This window comes from Lepisma saccharinum, chromosome 13 (assembly GCF_977018435.1).
Source record: "Lepisma saccharinum chromosome 13, izLepSacc3.1, whole genome shotgun sequence".
Classification (NCBI taxonomy): Eukaryota; Metazoa; Arthropoda; class Insecta; order Zygentoma; family Lepismatidae; genus Lepisma; species Lepisma saccharinum.
In genome coordinates, this window is record NC_139241.1 from 74,558,835 (window position 1) to 74,579,226 (window position 20,392).

Consider the following 20,392-nt stretch of genomic DNA (forward strand, 5'->3'; position numbering starts at 1 on the left):
GGAAGTAACATGTTAACGTATGATTCTAGGATTGCTCAGATGAGCCGAAAACCATTAGACGTTTACGGATTGGGAAGTTCAGAACAATTATCAAGACTGTGTCAAACTGTCACGAAACTGTAATAGATGCATAAAATCAGGAGTATATGTTTGCCTGTTAAGCACTGATGTACTTTTAGCTGGTTCATAAGTACATTCCATTTTTGGGTACTAACAAAATGTGTATCAAATAAGGGGTATTGATTTCTACAGTGTGTTTATTGTTAGTTGTACTTGAGACACGTTTGAAGGTTTTTCTGTAGTGCTTATTTTTTTGCCAATGGCTTCTACCAGTTGTTTCAGAAATAATTGAGGTGTTACAAAAATGTATTGCAGGTAAAGTGTCGAACTCACATTACTGGAACCAGTCCAGAATGAACGAGGAATGCAAACAGTTTCTAGAAATGTTCAATGTGTGCACCACGGGTGACACGGAACGCATACACGCGGTAGTCTACTTCTTGCCACACTCATGTCAACATGAGGATGTTGGTAGTGTCTTATCTCTGTGATGATATGCTCCCTTAGGTCTGAGATATCATGCGACATTGGTGAGACGAATACCCTGTCTTTGATTAAACCCCACAAAAAAGTCACGCGGTGGAAGGTCCTGTAGATCTTGGGGACCAAAACGTAAAACAAAACATCTGTGAGTCATTTGAGTGTCACCTAGTCAGCAGGGATGTGAACTCTCAGCTTAACAAAACATACACGCACAAACCGTTTGCATTCCTCATTCGCTCTGGACTGTTTTCATTAATGTAAGTTCAATAGTTTACTCACAATAAATTTTTGTAACCCCTCAATTATTTCTGAAACATCTAGTATTTACCAAATGCATTAGTCCTTAATTTTTAAAAAAGAAAAATTTTATTTTTACAATAATGAGGCATGCAGTAACACATTCTGTATTCACATCAAAGCTGGATGAGCTGAGAAGCTTTTATAATCATGTTTGAACCATGTGTTTATATAATGTATGAAGATGTTATGAAATTCAACAGTTTGTAATATATGTGCTGGTTGAGTTGCAGTGTTGTAGTATAAAACAAAACTCCTTGTATATATTTTTATGCAAATATCACATGCCATGTTAAAATGTAACTTCCTAAAAACAACAGATTTTTCCAGGAAATTACAAGGATTAATATATACGAGGGACATCCAAAAAGTTAGCTTACTACACACTGTTCACTGTATTCCATAAACGTTGGTGTGCTAGAGTCCAGTTACTGTTTCATTCCTGTTTCAATATCATTATCACTGTGAAAGAAGTGATAATCCACATGTTTCGTTTCTAGCATGTTATCAAGAACTTGTATTTTTTCGCCAGTAATAATGTGTTGGAAAAAGTATTGGCCACTAATGGCATATTGTTAATTAAGCCATTCTCTCATTCTCTGTGGCTTGTCTCGACAAATTTCCACCAACTGCAGCTGGCAACTTCCTTACGTTCAGAAGTTTAACCACACCGCAAACCTCCTGTTGGACCACTCTTCCGATCCACATGCCATATTTAACTGGCTGTTTCAGCCAAGCTGTGGGTGCATCTGAGTTGCCATCTGACAAAAATAGAATATTCCACTAGTATTGTAATCAGTTTAGCCTCAATTTTTCACTTGACTTTGGGACCTCCCTCGTATTAACACTTTCCTGTATGTTTGTGTAACCATTGAAGATAACATAAATGAGATTGAACATGCCACCCTTTGCCCAATAGAGCTTGAAAAATGTTGTACTTGCACTCCAAATCTTCATTCCAGCATTTTGGAACCATTTGCAGCCTCTTCTCCAGGCATATTCAGGAATTAAGGCATTAAAAAAAAGATTATAATTTTTTTTTTAAAGGATGAAATAAAATGACTGGATTTTGCTGCCCAACTCCAACTCGCCTCAGCTTTTTCATGAAAGTCAAATATTTGTACACTCCTGTTCACATGAAATGGCTGGCACACACTATAGGATTGAACAGTTGAAGTATGTGCCACTTTTTCTGAACATGAGTGTACATTGTGCTAAATATACCTTTACACTACCCTACACCCTGCTGCATATGGAAAAGTCTGGATACTTCCCTGAATTGCTGCCATGAAAAAACATGCAAATCTGCAAATCATGGAATTCCTGGACATTCTGCAGAATGAATGGGAAATGTTCCATTACAAAGGAAGAAAGATTTGGATTTCAGCCACTCATAAGTACAACTTTTGAGGGGGTTTGTTGGCATCTCTCATGTACATAAGTTCCTCCTATGAGGTATTAAAATTACAGAAGGAATGGGCATTGTTAAAGTGAAATGTCACCTGAAGCTACTCCTGCGTTGCCCTTATCACTGTTATATCATGTGTGTGTGTGTGTGTGCTTTCATGTCCCCCCCCCCCCCCCGCAAAAAAAAAAATTACAATCTGTTGAGTTCTAGCATATATCAGTATATTTCTGCTCTCATTTGTATTATATCTTTCCAATACTATTTACAAATCTGTGTTATTGCAAAGAGTCCATTTTAATTATATGTATTATGTGAATAATTTTAGATATACCTTTGTTATCTTCCAATACAGACACATTGGTGTCAGACTGTGGCATTGTTATCAGTAAGTAATGGCTCAAATTTAATTTCAAATACTTTCTCAGATACCTGACATCGTACACAAAATTCCAACTACTCCCTCTGTCCCATAATTATAGTCCGGTATGCCAAAATGGCAACTTTTTATTTATGTTCTTTTGGATACTTGATCGGCCAATTTGTACTGATCCTTGAGTAATAACGTTGTATGACTCATTCCCGTGTTTCATTTTCTTCTTCTGTATACACAAATGTCACAGTTTGAATATCAGACAAGTATTTTGTGACAACAAACAAAAGTGTACCGGACAATAATTATGGGACAGAGGGAGTAGCATTTTTTAATAAAACTGAATATCCTGAAATTGTACGAAATGTGCAAAGATTTGTTTTAAAAATATGTATTTCATGATTAAACACACCGATTAGAGGTATGCTGTAGTACCAGAAAATAATTTTCCAACTTTACCTGCAAAACAACAAATAACTGGTTTCATAATTTTGGATTTTTGTTAAGGACATGTTCTGTTACCTTTGTAACTGCATCAGTTAAATTTTATTATAATATTTACTACTTGAATAAATTCTGCATATTCTGAAATTAAATTTATTCTAGTTTTGAAGTACTTCTATATTCGAGTACTAAATGTCAGGATGCAAGTGAAAATTGTATCTGATGGTCGCAATAGTATTGATTGTCATTTCCTTAAATAGAATTGGAGTTGAAAATAATGATCGACATCAAGTGTAAAACAATGGGAAAAAATGCATACATTTGTTAAATTTCTATTGAAGTTGCCATTTAGTTATTTTTGTACAGAGTGCTTGTTATATAAGATGTTACATGTTATATTTAATATAACCTATAAATAGGTTGCCAGACATGCTGCATTCTACAATCTATTTTTATGTCTTGTGAAAGTTTATATTAAATGTTATTTTAATATAACATTATATAATGTGTACTAGAAATATATAAAATACAGTGAAACCTTGAATTTACATTCCACGGTTTTACATTTTCCTGCATTATACAATCAATCTTCATGGTCCCAATCGAGCAAAATGCCATAAAATTTTCCTGCATTTTGAATTATTTCACCTTGGTCCCGTGAAAAACGTAAAATCGAGGTTCCACTGTGTCTCACTGTTGTGTGTTGGTGCCTAAGGGAGCTTTCAGACCGAAGCGACAAACAGTATGGATCCATTCAGTCTAAAGGACTACATGTGAGAACAACATACCAAGACATCACAATACACGGTATTGAGAAAATGGTCCACTCTGAAGCAAGCCCCTTCTATCACACTTCAAAGGACCAGTCTAGTATTTTCTTTTATGAAAAGGCTTCTTACATCTTCAGAAGTTCAATGAAAACTCGAGAGTCACTATTAAAAATCTCCATATAGTAATCACTTTTTTATCTACAGTCATTTTTTTCTGTTGCCATGCCCATAATTTATATAAATTTATACAGCATAATTTTGTATGAACAGTAAATTATACATCATATTAATTCAACACAACATTTTCACGAAATATAACAAAATAAAGAGAAATTAATAAACAAAAATAATAAATAAATGAACAACTTCGGATCAGTTACAACTCCGAACAGCATGCAAGCAACAAGTGCAACATGTTTTGTCGCTTTTGTTCAAATAATTCCATTTTTCTGAAGGTTGGTTTGCAAAGTCATGTGTTGCTTGTCGTCCATTGCTTCAGTCTGAAAGCTCGCTAAAGCTAGTTTTTACAATCCTGTTGACGTGTGTCCTGTATTGGCAAGGGAGAAATTTGACAACCATACCTAAATTAGTGTAGTGTATCATTCATCATAATGGCAAGCTTTTTTTTTTTTTTTAAGAGACACTATTGTAAATTTTGGTTGTGTCCACTCACTGTTTTCAGTATTTTATTGTTTTGCAGTATGAGTGTTATTGTTTCTGTCTTAAAATGTATTGTTGTCATGTTTGCCAGTGAAAATACTATTTTGCTTGTGCTTGTTTGTAACACACATAGATACAAAAGAAAGATGATTTTAGGTACGCATTGTCAACAGTGTCGGTTAAACCTGGAATTGGTTAAAAATGTGTGGTTAAGACCAACCTTTGAATGTAATGGTTACTTTCATATTCAAGGAAATTTTGGATTTCTTTGAATTTGATTACAGTGGAGCCACAGGCAAAAGAGCCTAGGCAGACCCGTGACTTCTGTGCACCGTAGTCCCATGTAGAGGGGAGGTGCAGAGTGAAGCATGTTTCCTTATGACCCAAGTTGAACGGATGAAAGGGAAGGTACGTGAAGTTTTTTCCTTGTCGTCGCGCTACACCTCTAAATTGCAAGGAACATTCAAAAGATAAAGCAATTGTGCACACCATACATCTAAAATTTGTGATTTGTAACTAAGTGACCGTGTCTAAACTGACTCATCTCTTGCAACAGTTGAAAACTATAGAGCAACCTCACAGAAAAGAACCTTCAGCCAAAAGTCTGCGTGCACCTTCCCTTCCATCAGTTCAACTCGTGCCATAAGGAAGCATGCTTCACTCTGCCCCACCCCTCCATGCAGAGGACGATGCACAGGAGTCGCGGGTCTGCGCAACATTTCTGAGTTATCTTAGATGAAAGCATTGACAAATAGCACTTACATAGATGTAACAGCAAACAAGAAGTCAATAACTTGCAACAACACCATCATCAGCTTAAAACTCGCAATATAATAGGACAGAAACGTTCTAAAATGCTCGCAAATATATTTCATGATTGATATTAGTTGGCATTGTGGAGGATGAATATTGCCCTCATGAAAATAGCACACAAGTCTTATGGAGAAAAATGTTTTATTTGTCAGCAAAGACAAAATATGCAGTTTTTGGCACAGCAAATTCGAATTTGTGTTGTTTACAAAGCTCATTGCTGGCATGTGGAGTCTGCTACACAAAGCAGCTGACACAGTTGGACACTCATTGGCTGGCCTGTTTGTCAAAAAATTGCAGAAAACTGGTAGCTTCCAAACAATTGCACAGTTTTTGTGCTGCTTGGATTTGCCCAATGATCACCAGAATCCAATCTATCATGTTTCAGTCAGTTGGCGAACTGTAGTTTCGTGTAATTTTAAGTAACTGCTAGCAGTTAATTGGCATTGAGAAGCATATTTATGAAATTATGATAGATATTTTGTAACTGGAACAGCTTGAGATGAACAACGAGGGCTGATTTTTTTTGTTCACAAGTCACCAAACTTCGAATTAATTCACTGTGATAATTGATATGTGCAGGTTCTTGTGCATGTATATGCATAATTCTTTCATTTTTCGTCTTATTAAAAAATCATAATAATAGGTTTACATGACCTGTGGATCATTGTTTAAAAAGAAATGAAAGAAATGCAGAATTTTATCCCACCGCGTTTTTCCCCCAAAGGACCTCTTCTGTTAAATAATCAAGAATAGGTATTAACTTTATAAAGGAAGTTAAGTCTTACCAATGTGCTAAAGATAATGTAATACTATATTAGAATGTGCATTAAATACAGCGAATACACACACATATACACCAGGTAATGTGCAGGCCGTGAGTTGAAGACCACTGCTTTGTATCTTCTCTGCCTTTTATTTTAAAAGGTAAAAACAGCTATTGGAAATAATAAAGAAACATTATTTTTTCATATTGTAAAATGTTCGACTTCGAGTGAGAGACATCATTTTTGAGGATGAATTTCTTAATATATGCCTGGTGCTGTAGAATATTTCAAATGTGAACCTAACTTCTTTTTTTTTAAAAAAAAGAAAGTAGTGGTAATAATATTGTAAAATATTAGTACAAATCATATTCTTATACAAAATAGGACATCACATTTATACAAGTCAGTGATGCTTTGTGTAAACCAGCTCAAAGATAGCTTCCTTTCTTTTTTAATACTCCACCAGTAGGTTTAATGACAGACTATATCTTTGAAGCAGGAACTTGTTCAAACTGAATTGTAGGTGGGCCACGAAAGGTACTGTAGTATAGTGGGGTGATATACTAATTATGAAATGTTTATAATGTTAAGACTTTTTTGTTTTGTTTTCTAGAGTTTATATATGTACATGTATTAAAAATTTTGGGTGATAATCTTTGTTTTGAATGCTTATGTTGATTCGGAATTGGTTGACAAGCAGCAGCAAAGTGCATATGAATGATTGGCAGTGTATATTTTAACTATGCTGCAAGACAACTTTGCAGTAAGATTTTGTGTATAAATCCATATTCTTTCAGTCATGTGTGAATCATAGAGATATACGCATCTTAAGAGATGAGGAAATGTACCCCAAAAGAGAGTACTTGACATCCATATTCAATTCTTCCACTGCAGAGTTTGACTTGCTCTTGTGTTTCCTTGTTCCTTCACCTCAAATAATGGTCCAGTTAGTGAATGTAAGATTCCAAGGTAATCCGGTCCATACCTGTTAATGTGTATAACATTTTGCTCGTATATTAGAAATTAACTGTTGCATTGCATTAAATATTTTGCGCAGATACGTGTCTCGATACCTCTGCAAGGTTGACTTGTCTTAGGTCTAAGAACTACCATTTCAGTGAATTGCGTATGCGTTGCAAACCTAGGGTCGAGACATGTCGAAAGCTTGTTTCAATAACTTGTCAGTGCCAACAAAGTGGTAGCAACGTGAAGGAAAAGTCATATTGTTTTCACAGTACTCGTACGCAAAGAAAGCAGATCCGAACTCGCCAACTTATGACTGCAAGCAACTACAAACTGACAAGAAAGTTTTGAACATTTATTTCCGGCACTTGCGGATGACCTGAAAAACCAAGTAGTTGTTCTTCAGGGATGATTGGTTCCTGAGTGCAATTTCCACAATTTCTTGTCAAGGGTTGTTGAGAATGTAATTAAAAGTGCCTATCTCTATCCTCATATACACAGTGTGTATACAAAGTTTTAAGACTGGCTTAATGAAAAGTGTAAATATGTGAGACTGGCCATAAGCCTTGCTTAGTTTTCGATGCACATCCCTCCTAAGTGTACACACTTAGTGACATGGCTGTACAATTGCTGGATGCCCCTGCTGATATCTTCTTTTGGGATTGTGTTTAGATATCTCGTCACAGCTTCTTCAATTTCCAAAATGGTGTCAAAACGTTGGCCCCTCAGGTGGGGTTTGAATATGGGAATAAAAAGTAGTCAGCCAATTCTGGCGAATAAAGTGGATGGTATAACACAATCACTTGTTTCTGTGCCAAAAACTGTTGGACAGTAATCGCCGTGCTACAGGAACCAAGCACCAGATTCAACCAACTCTGGTTTCACTCGTAATCTCTCTAGCAAGCGCTCCAAATTGGATCTACAGACAGCTGCAATAATCAATCATCATCAGTGACTGTGCCCGGTTTTCATTCAGTTTTTGTCGAACTTTTTCGACATTAGCGCCAGTTCGACTGGTGGAGGGACGACCCTCACTGGGATCATCCACCACATCTTCCTGACCAGCATGATGCCAAATGAAAACATTGGATTGACAAAAGGTGTCAATATTGCACCGAATCAGACTCCAATTTTGCTACACACTCACTACATGTGACACTACGAAATACATGTACCAAATGGCACATTGCAGCATTTATCTTGTTACAATGTTGCCAGTCTTAAAACTTTGTAGACACACTGTGTAACTAAAAAAAATAATTTCTTGTTATTTTTTTAATGTGAAAAGATGATGATGGTATTCTCCAAATCCTTAGTCATTTTGGATAATTTAAAGCACTGCTACTCTCTTCCTACACAGAAGTTTTGTTTCTTTATTTTCAAATAGAAACAGCTCAACCTAATTTGCAGATGACATCTTTCCTTGTAGGAATCTGTCTGTAAACTGCACTTATTTCCACTTTTCTACATGGTCACCAATTAGTTTTGTAAACCCTTGCAAGTGCAAGCAACATGCCTTCTGACTCGTGGCGTAACAGCCTGTGAGGTCCCTCCCTACCTATCAACTACGAGCCTCACTTCCACCAGAGGTTAGGGGGTGACTTGTGGTCAGCACAACGAACCACCAGTCATTGTTGTAGGTTTTCTATGATCATGTTTCACTATTCATTTGTAGCTCCCCAATTTCATGATGGTGGGTAACCACCGGTCCCATACACAAACCAAATCTTAGGAAAAGTTGTTACGCTTCCCCCAGGAGGCTGAAACCTGTGTGTGTCCCGTAGCTGGAGCCCAAAGCTTGCACCTTAGATCAAACGGCCATTGTGCGGGACGATACTGTGTCTGCTAGTCTCAACATTTACTCAGTCCACAGTTTCGAATTTCCAAACAGCCTCTTGAGGATATTTTTAAAACTAACAACTACCTTAAAGGAGTGGCTAGCGAGAGCTATAGCAACTTTGAGACATATGCTTATAGCACAAGCCCAACCTGCCTAACCTATTCACAGTTTATTTTTGCTATTAGATGCATAAATAGGTTAGGCAGGTCAGGTTTAGTGCTATTAGCGTATGTCTCCAAGCTGCTGTAGCTGTTGCTAGCTGCTTATGTACCTTAAAGGGTTAAAAGTTGAGGTCATTCCCAAAAAATTGCAGATGAATTGCATTTTATGCAAAGATGCACATCACAAATATTATACCTTAAACATTCGGGTGTTGTTATATTCCAAATTACCTTCCACATTGTTTTTGATCATTTTCAACCAGTTCTGAACAATCAATATAGAAACAGTGTTCATATATTATGTTGTTTAATTGTGAGTTACATGTTACACATATTGGGAGATATTTTAAATATTTGTAGTGAGAAAATATTGTGATATGTTTTATGTATGGTGTAAAATTTATATGGCAGTAAATCCTTTAGTTAAACAAAGAACAGATTTGAAAATTTTTTGAATTGTAATGTATATTTTCTGCATATAGTTGTAAATATTAAAGGACTTTGGAACGAAGTGTGTTTGTTTTTATCTACAACATTAAAGTGTGTAAAAACTATGCTTTTCTTGCTCATTTTAGTAAAAAATTTTGACATGTTCTAGTTTCATTTAGGTAACATTAAAAAATTTACTTTTTGAACTTTTGAAAGCATGCACGAATTATTCCTTGAATTATGTAATAGAATATGAAAAAAATGACATTGTTCCTACATTTTATACTTGTTCAAGGTAACTCATCTCACCACTTTTGTGAATGCATTTCATAAAGTAAAAGTTTAAGCTAGCTCCAAGGCAGAGTGGTTAGCACACCTGCGATGCCAGGTGTCCTGGGTTTGAATCCTGGTATGGGTGTTCTTCAGTGGCGGAAAGTAAACTATCTCCCCCCCCCCCCTCCTCCACAACCAAATTGCTGCCACTGGTGTTCTTTGTGAGTATCCCTTCATCAATTTCATCATAGCATCACTCATCCTCATCTTCAGGATTAGCCACGAATGGCAGAAAGGCGAAATAAAGTAAACCAATTCATTCAATCAATCAATAAAATAAAAGTGCCAAGGAAAAGACTGCTGCTGGGTTAGAACAGGCCATAACAAACAAGAAGGTACGTAAAAGATTAGTTACTTTTGTCAATATTTGGACAATAGTAATTTACCAGGTGTGCCGGTTAATAATTGTTAATTGATCCGAAAGAAAACATGTGTATCTGGGGAGAAAGGTAACAAATGCTTTATTCAAAGTATTCGCCATCGCTAGCTATACATTGTGCCCATCTGTCCATCAAATTGTTGGTGCCCTTCCAGAAAAATCGTTCACATTTTGAGGTGATCCAGTCAGCAAGCCATTGTTCGACATCTTCGTAATTGTTGAAGTGTTGCTGGGAAAGTGAGTGAGACATCGATGAAAACAAGTGGTAGTCCGAAGGAGCTAAGTCTGGTGAGTATGGCATGTGGGGCAAGAATTCCCAGCCAAGTGCAGAAATGGTGTGTGTGACGCTTTTCGCGTGTGATGAGGCGTTGTCGTGCTGCAAAATCACTTTTCCGTGTCTTGTCGCCCAATCTGGCTGCTTTTCGATCAATGCATGGTTCAAATTGATGAGTTGTTGATGGTAGCGAACGGCATTCACTGTTTCAGAAGCTCATGGAACACCACATCCTTCCGATCCCACCAAATGCACAGCATTGTCTTCCTTCTGAAGGGATTCGTTTTTGCAGTCGATGTTGAAGATTGTCCTGGGTCAACCCATGACTTTTTTGCATTTTGGGTTCTCGAAGTAGATCCATTTTTCGTCCCCAGTCACTATCCAATGCCAGAAAGACTTTCTTTCATGCCGAGAAAGCAACACTTCACACACAGTTTTTCGCTTTTCCATTGTCTGTCGTTCAGATGATGTGGGACCCATTTTCCTGCCTTCTGGATCTTTCCCATGGCATGAAGACGATCAGATATGGTTTGGCGATTAACATTTAACTTCTCTGCCAGTTGTTGTTGCGTTTGCGTATCGTCTTCGTCCAACAGTGCTTGCAATTCGGCGCCTTGGAATTTTTTCGGCTGGCCCAGGTGATCTTTGTCTTTCAAGTCAAAATCACCACTTTTGAATCGTCGAAAGCAACGCACACACGCGTTTTGCGTTAGGACATTGTCACCGTACATTTCCACAAGGAATACGATGGCTTTCACTCGCGTTTTTCTTTTGATTGAACAAGAAAAGCAGGACGTGCCGCACATGCTCCTTATTTGGTTTGAAGGTCAACATGTTTACCACACACACTCAATATCACAATCACTCGCACTCTGTTGCACATCCATGGCGTTTTGACAGGTACTCTCCTGGCAACACACTGACGTAACACTTGAGACTGTGCACCAACCCTTGCTTCCAGCGACGAAATTAAGAATTATTAACCGGCACACCTGGTAGATTGTATTCATAGCTGCTATTTTTTCATTATGTTTTCCAGCATCAGGTGTTTGAATTTTGGTAAGTCTATTTTATGTACAGATATGCTACAATTTAAAGTTGGATCAGAATCACCATGTGCCTCCACCGGGTATTGAACCTGGAACTCCTTGATTACAAGGAGAGAGAAAACAATGTCATCAGGAAGGCCTTGAATGAAATGTTAAGATGGTTCTTTAATGGCACTTAAGGTTTTCAGTCTTTCGATGTTGCTGTGCAGCACCTGAAGTGGAAATTTTTTTTTGGGGGGGGATGTTTGCTTGGATCTCAGGAATAGATAAGGGTTTCATGTGGTGCAAGATCCTTAAAAATATGAAGTGGTAGATAATGCTGGGTAAGAGTAGCGATGAGATTGGATGGACTGAACACGGATTAACAAATGAATGAAAAATAAACTGACAGATAATGTCTTTCGAAGGGTGTTCCATCATGAAGTTCAATTTTGCGTTCCAAATTTTTGAAACTCAAAACTTGATGAAATGAATTACTGTTGTACGTATGATTTTGATTCATGAAAAAAGAAAGTATGGTTTGTATGTAAATGCATTTATGAGAGGTTGATATATATATATATATAATATATATATATATATATATATATATATATATATATATATATATATATATATATATATATATATATATATATATATTTGCACATATTACACTTCTTGAAGAAAATGTTTGCACAAATATAGAGTTAAATTAGCATTGTCGAGATCTGGGGTTTGGGGATTTCTATTATATGTACCAATGTTGTAGAGTGGGATGCCGAAGTACTATCAGGCAAATTGTCCATCACTGTGTTTATTCTCTTTGTTTTATGCAGTAAATGCTTCGAGAATTTAAACAAACTGCATGAGTAGAAAATCCATTTCTTAAATACCAGTAGGATACAAGAGAAAAAATTAAAGAAAATAATAATGGATAATTGCCTGGCAACACTTGTGTATCCTACTCAGCCCTGGCCCAAAACCATGGTAACGGTTGAAGTTTTTGCGTGCAATGCTGTGTAACCGGCAAAGTGAATGCATCACTTCAATGTGAAGTCACGTGAAATGACAAAACAACAGTGTTGCAGTATGCAGATATTAAACACCAGAACAAGAACAATGTCTAGATGAGGATGTGTACTACAGGCTATGGAAAAGGAGATGCGATAACCACTAACGCCGTCAAACGGTTGGGCGGGAACTTTACGTCACATACCATGCAGAAGTAATAGGATCTGAGCTGATTATGTCCTTTGCGATTAGTCCACTCAGAATTAGTTCACTTCATCAAATGATTTACTAAATCTCATCAATTTACATTGTCGAATTCATTATTTGAGGGTTTTTTTTGGTTTAGATACAACATCTTCACCGAAGAGAAAATTATGCTCATTTCTTTGTTTTCCTTGACCATGTACACCCAGGGTCAAGGAAGTCAGTAATAAGGTGTGTTATATACAGTGTACGTACAACTATAGATTGAATTGTATCTTCTTCAAATATGATGTATAAAGAAACAAACTGCCAGAGAACTAAGTGAGGTGAGTGTACAATTTTATATTACTATTATAGTGGAACCACAAGCAAAGAAACCTGCGCAGATTCGCGACTCCTGTGCACTGTACTCCAGTGTGGAGGGGAGGGGGAGAGTGGAGCATGCTCTCTTATAGTCCGAGTTGAACGGAAGAGGAGGAAGGTTCTTTTTCTTGTGGTCGCTCTTGTAAGTAAGGGGAACTGTGATTGGCCATTCATCTATTTTATCACTTCTCCATAATCTCAATTGACTTAAATGGCCGGAAGAGCTAAGTAAATTTATCAAATATAAATACAAACACGTACCGTTTAATAAATAACCAAAATGGAATGAAAAGTTAGCAGTTTGTATTTTTATTGCTTTATGTGAATATGTAGGGAAAAAGCGAGAGAGAATTGTACACCAATGGCAAAGAAATGATAGGCGAAGCATTTACCAGGATTATACTCCCTACATTCCTGCTCATAATACGGAGTCGAAGGTATCTTGCTTAAGGATCTTTCTTCGATGCAAACCTAAAAGTTGACTTTTCAGATTACGTACATAATCTTCTGGGCAGAAATGCGCACTGCAGATTCTAGCATTAGCATGATTCACGTTAGCGTTTCCACACGAATCCAAAGCTCAGTGACCGAAGAATCCTTTTGAAAAACGTATATAACGTATATATTATGTTCAACGTACTTGGAAGACAGAGGCGAAGATATAGTACAAGCAATGCAAGCACTGCTTGCATAATTCAAATATCATTTAATGTACTTAATGTTCTAACCGTATTTAGTTTCCATCGCACTCGATTTCGTGAAAAAATGCGGCCGCAAACTCCCCCAGCAGCTCTGTAGCAAGCACCAGCCTCAATGCTTGCAGCCGTTCTGCGGGAAAATAAGGCCTCGGAAGGAATCACATGGCGAAGCGTGAAATTCTGGTGGAACCCGTCCACAAAGCTTCTACAAAAAGCTGTGCTTTCCGAGCTTGCGTGATTCCCGAAAATAGCCGAGTTCAACCGAAAGCAGAAGGATTCATCTATGGGTACGTTGCCAGCAAAAACTAGTAACGAATATTTGTCTTCATGAACACGTAAACAAGATCGCAAATATAATAATAATTGTTAGTCATAAAATAACTAAAAGAAGTTATTATCACTGTTCTAAATTCCATATATATATATCATATTATATTACAAATTATTTTAGATTTCGCGAAATGTAAAACGCGTAAAAAAAGTTGACATTGGGAGTTGGGGCAGTGGAGTTTCTGCACCCCCGTGAAGAGTTTTCTCAGGGAGGGAGGGAAGATTGGACGGACCTTGGTCCTGCACCCTGCTTCCTGGTCGGTCCAGCTCAAATTACGCCAGAAGTGTTGACCGCTACCAGTGTTTGCAACTGCCAAATTATTTACGCAGTAATTCAAGTGAGCTCTTTCACAAATTTTACAATCAATAAATTGACTGCTTTTGAATAAAACTTGGGGTGAAAATAAAGCTATCTGAGAAAGAACTATCTACTGATATTTGTACATGGCATAGAAGTAAATCGTATACATTCTGCATATTATGAGCACAAGAATATGTTTTAATGATTGATTGATTGATTTGTTGTTTTAAGTCCACTTTATGCACAGTAAGGCTAATCGGGACTGGACCTACAGTTTAAAATGGGATCTGAAACACTTGTGCCTCCACCGGGTATCGAACCCGGAACCCCTTGATTACAAGGCGACGACACTACCACTGCGCCATCGGGGAGGCCCGAATATGTTTTAAGTTCTATTATTATGACGCAAGTGGTGTTCCCAGGGTCTTTTTACGGTCCCCATTTTGTCATCTTTTCCTTCCTTTGACGTTTTTTCTTAGATATACTGGGCCAAAAGGGGGTTATGTCTACCATCCACCCCTCCCCCCTTCGCCCCGGGCACGCCATTGAATGACACTTTATTACTTAAATATTAATGTACATACTCGTTCTGCTGAAATGATTCTGATTCCTCCGCGTAATTTTTATCTCCGAACTGATATATCTTTCCTTTGTGACGGATAAAATTAAGGAAATAGGTTGGTATCACTTTCTGTTGTTTCAGAGATTTTCAAAGTGATCTTGTGTGGATGCTTGCATTTGCAGTTGTGGAAAGCGCGTGGGATAGTGTGAGTGTTTGTTGCTTCGTGTTTTGTGCTGTGAATTTATCGGAATGAACGCGTATTTAGGAACGGTTGATGTGAAGTGCGGGTGTATTATTGAGCAATTGAAAATTGCTTCACAAACTGTGTCTGCTAGTACTGACTATACCAGCCACAACAGCGTCAGTTGAAAGATCGTTTTCAACGCTGAAACGTATCAAGACATTCGCCAGGAACAGCATGGGTCAGGAAAGGTTGTCAGCCCTTGCTCATTTGTCCATTGAGAAGGAACTATTAAAGGAACTCAAAATGGATGAAACTAAATTTTACGATTGTGTGCTTAAACATTTTCTAGAGAAGAAAAGAAGAATGGAGTATGAATATCGTCACTATAATAAGGTGGCATCCAATGGACCAAGAGTTTGAAATTTATTGTGGTGAGTACATCGTCTATGCATGTGTTTCTTTGCTTTGAAATGAATTTTTTATTGTTTGTGTTTAACTTTTTATTTAGTGTTTAAGTTACTCCAATGCGGTTTTTAGGGTGCCCAAAAATACTAAATTATATCATGCAGCGTAAAATAAACAAATGATTCCCATTTTTTTTTCTAAATCGGTTTGGTCACCGTTTGACCATATTAAATAATAATGAACAAATAAAGGTACTAATAAGTAAGGAAGAAATTCCGTCTCCCTTTAGTCGTATGCGGAAAGTTCGCATATGCAAAAAGTTTAATATCATATGAATAACGTTACCTGGATTTTTTTTAAAAATTAAATGTGAAGTTTGCGGATCATATGGTTTATTTTTAGTACAGTCACTTTATTACGATATTTTGACAAATCCAGCGACTGGGTAAATGAGGCTATAAACCTTGAATCTTTCCCCTCGGCATGTCGTTGTACTACATGTTTTGTTGTACTGAAACATTGCTTGCCTCCTTCGTAAGACTACGCTTCGCTACTGTTGGAAGATGTATCTTGTGCTGAACTAAAACAGAAGAGCAGATCTACGAGTATAATATCTTACTAAAACAGAACCTGATATCGCTTTCAGTATATGAACCACCATCCCGACGGCGGAACTTTCGGAGCAATCGACACATAAAGATTCTCTTGTTCTTATAAACAGACAGAGAGCCAGTTCGACATCTCTTGTACCATTGAAAGGTTCTCTTGTTCTTATAAACAGACATAGAGCCAGGTCGACATCTCTTGTATCATTGAAAAGTTCTCTTGTTCTTATAAACAGACAGAGCCAGGTCGACATCTCTTGTATCATTGAAAGGTTCTCCTGTTCTTACAAACAGACAGAGAGCCAGGTCGACATCTCTTGTATCATTGAAAGGTTCTCTTGTTCTTACAAACAGACAGTGCCAGGTCGACATCTCTTGTATCATTGAAAGGTTCTCTTGTTCTTACAAACAGACAGAGAGTCAGGTCGACATCTCTTGTATCATTGAAAGGTTCTCTTGTTCCTACAAACAGACAGAGAGTCAGGTCGACATCTCTTGTATCATTGAAAGGTTCTCTTGTTCTTATAACCAGACAGAGAGCCAGGTCGACATCTCTTGAATCATTGAAAGGTTCTCTTGTTCTTACAAACAGACAGAGAGCCAGGTCGACATCTCTTGTATCATTGAAAGGTTCTCTTGTTCTTACAAACAGACAGAGCGCCAGGTCGACATCTCTTGTATCATTGAAAGATTCTCTTGTTCTTACAAACAGACAGAGAGTCAGGTCGACATCTCTTGTATCATTGAAAGGTTCTCTTGTTCTTATAAACAGACAGAGAGCCAGGTCGACATCTCTTGTATCATTGAAAGGTTCTCTTCTTCTTATAACCAGACAGAGAGCCAGGTCGACATCTCTTGTATCATTGATAGGTTCTTTTGTTCTTATAAACAGACAGAGAGCCAGGTCGACATCTCTTGTATCATTGAAAGGTTCTCTTGTTCTTACAAACAGACAGAGAGCCAGGTCGACATCTCTTGTATTATTGAAAGGTTCTCTTGTTCTTACAAACAGACAGAGAGCCAGGTCGACATCTCTTGTATCATTGAAAGGTTCTCTTGTTCTTACAAACAGACAGAGAGCCAGGTCGACATCTCTTGTATCATTGAAAGGTTCTCTTGTTCTTACAAACAGACAGAGAGCCAGGTCGACATCTCTTGTATCATTGAAAGGTTCTCTTGTTCTTACAAACAGACAGAGAGCCAGGTCGACATCTCTTGTATCATTGAAAGGTTCTCTTGTTCTTATAAACAGACAGAGAGCCAGGTCGACATCTCTTGTATCATTGAAAGGTTCTCTTGTTCTTATAAACAGACAGAGAGCCAGGTCGACATCTCTTGAATAATTGAAAGGTTCTCTTGTTCTTATAAACAGACAGAGAGCCAGGTCGACATCTCTTGAATCATTGAAATGTTCTCTTGTTCTTATAACCAGACAGAGAGCCAGGTCGACATCTCTGGTATCATTGAAAGGTTCTCTTGTTCTTATAACCAGACAGAGAGCCAGGTCGACATCTCTTGTATCATTGAAAGGTTCTCTTGTTCTTATAAACAGACAGAGAGCCAGGTCGACGTCTCTTGTATCATTGAAAGGTTCTCTTGTTCTTATAACCAGACAGAGAGCCAGGTCGACATCTCTTGTATCATTGAAAGGTTCGCTTGTTCTTATAAACAGACAGAGAGCCAGGTCGACGTCTCTTGTATCATTGAAATGATCTGTTGTTCTTATAACCAGACAGAGAGCCAGGTCGACATCTCTTGTATCATTGAAAGGTTCTTTTGTTTTTATAAACAGACAGAGAGCCAGGTCGACATCTATTGTATCATTGAAAGGTTCTCTTGTTCTTACAGACAGACAGAGAGCCAGGTCGACATGTCTTGTATCATTGAAAGGTTCTCGTGTTCTTATAAACAGACAGAGAGCCAGGTCGACATCTCTTGTATCATTGAAAGGTTCTCTTGTTCTTATAAACAGACAGAGAGCCAGGTCGACATCTCTTGTATCATTGAAAGTTTTTCTTGTTCTTATAAACAGACAGAGAGCCAGGTCGACATCTCGTGTATCATTGAAAGGTTCTCTTGTTCTTATAAACAGACAGAGAGCCAGGTCGACATCTCGTGTATCATTGAAAGGTTCTCTTGTTCTTATAAACAGACAGAGAGCCAGGTCAACATATCTTGTATCATTGAAATGTTCTCTTCTTCTTATAAACAGACAGAGAGCAAGGTGGACATCTCTTGTATCATGCGAAGCTAGTATTAGGTGGATGCTTCTGCTTACCGAATTTCATGTTTTCATCTTTTGTAGTTTCCAAGAAATTGATATGTGTTGAATGGTTTCTATTGTTGTCTAAAACACCTCCAATCGAGAATACAAATCTCGAGTGTTTACGCAGAAATTTTATAGACCGACTGGTTTAGATTATTTACAAATATTAAAAATATATACAAATGTATTAAATGTGTATCGCAACGATGAGAATGTGTGATGACATGATGAAATTAATGAAGGGATACTCACAAATAACATCCATGCACAGGACGAGATTCGAACCCGGGACCTCTGGTGTCGTGTGCACTGATAGCATGGGGGGATTCTACGTAAGTGTATTTCACATTTTACCAAACATTATACTTATTTGTATAATAGACAGTGCTTTTTTTTGGAAGACAAGTTCCGGTACCCCGGGGGGGGGGGTCAAAGCTGGTCTTTTGCCCCCTCTTTAAATTAAGGGAAATCACGTACTTCTGCATTCTCTCTTTCTTTTCTTTGTAACCCTTTCGTCTCTTTCTTTCCATGTATCTATTTTCTAGCTTTTAATCTCTTGTGTTATACTAACTATTCATTAGTGTCTACTTCCCCTCTTCTTTTTCATTTTTTGTCTTCCATTTTCTGTCAGTTCCTTCTTTATTCTTTCTCCTTATCGATGTTTGTTTCCTCTTTCTTCTGTATCTCTCTCTCCCCTTCATTCTCTTCCTCTGCCTCCCTGATTTCTCTCTAAATTTATTTTCTTTTGTCTTCAAAATTTCGCTCTTTCTTTCTTTCGTTGTCTCGCTTCTTTATTTTCTCATTTGCTTCTCTCTTTCTCTAACCATTTCGCTTCCCATTTTCTCTCACTTGTATGTGTTGTCTCGATTCTTTATTTCTTCCTTTTCATCTACCTCTCACTTATGTTTTCTTCTCCTTCCTTCTCTCTCTCGCCTATTATATCTCTCTTCTTTTCCATTTCTTTTTATCTTTCTGGCTTCTCTTTCTCATTTGCTTCTCTCTTTCTGTGGTGATGGATCGTTAGGACAACGGTGTGAATGTGCTCCGTGTTTTTTGTCTTATTTTATGTATTTCTGATGCGAGGTGGTGAAAACGATATTGCAGGAATGTGCAGTAAGTACTGAAGATTACTTTTGTGTAACAAATAGTTCAATATCTGGTAAATGAAACGATAAATACGTTAAATACTGTCACTGTCATTTCTACTTCCCGTATGTAAACAAACAGTGTTGCCACCTCAGTGTTAAAAAAACCGCGGAGTACAGTTGAACTGTCATTATCGAATTGTTCGATATACAGGGACGTCGTTAGCGGGGGGCACGGGGGGGCACTGGCCCCCCCGAAACGTTCACGTGGCCCCGGCAAACTGTTCTACATTTGCTGAAAATTTTACTTTCATGACAAATATTGCAAAATAGTTTTTCAGTATTTTATTCTTTCAGTTAGAAACACTGTACTTAATTTGAGTGGCATGAACCCAAAACCACATTTCTTTCTAGTTTTCCTGGTTCTAGCTATAGTGGATGTCAGTGTAGGAACCTAGAACTTCGTTGTTTCTCGAAATTTTGAGGGAGCTGTCTTTCCTCCCCTAGCAGTCGCAGGTCAACAACAGGCAGGGTTGGGCGTTGAGTGTTGCCGTTGCGTCCAAACAAAGTTTTGAGCTTGAGTAGATTGAAGAACGACCGCTTGTGCAGCGGTAAACCACATATATGCAAACAGTTACAACTGGTCCCGAATCAGAGCGCAATACACGCTAAATAAGTATAATGGTGGCAGGATGCCTCATATCTCCGGGTAAGGTAGTATTATTCGCACCAAATAACTATTCTACTATTGAAACAGTCTAAAACACGCAACGTGTTAAAAGTAATTATCTTCACAAACTGTACGATTTCTCGAATCGCATATTTTTCTCGATATCGTGAAGACTGATTTTGAGAATCCTCCTTAACCTCCCGGATTGCGCAGTGATAGCGTTGTTGCC

The 20,392-nt window shown here is 37.7% G+C and overlaps 1 protein-coding gene across 1 annotated transcript in view; it reads left to right on the forward strand.

Moving 5' to 3' along the window:
* LOC145997425 (transmembrane protein 135-like) overlaps positions 1 to 9,544 on the forward strand; it is a 36,697-nt gene extending 27,153 nt beyond the window's left edge. The window contains exon 9 of the mRNA XM_083134452.1: positions 30 to 9,544. Within this exon, the coding sequence (XP_082990578.1) occupies positions 30 to 123 (94 nt within the window). The 3' untranslated portion in view covers positions 124 to 9,544. The remainder of the gene's footprint in view (positions 1 to 29) is intronic.
* Positions 9,545 to 20,392: the final 10,848 nt, after the last annotated feature.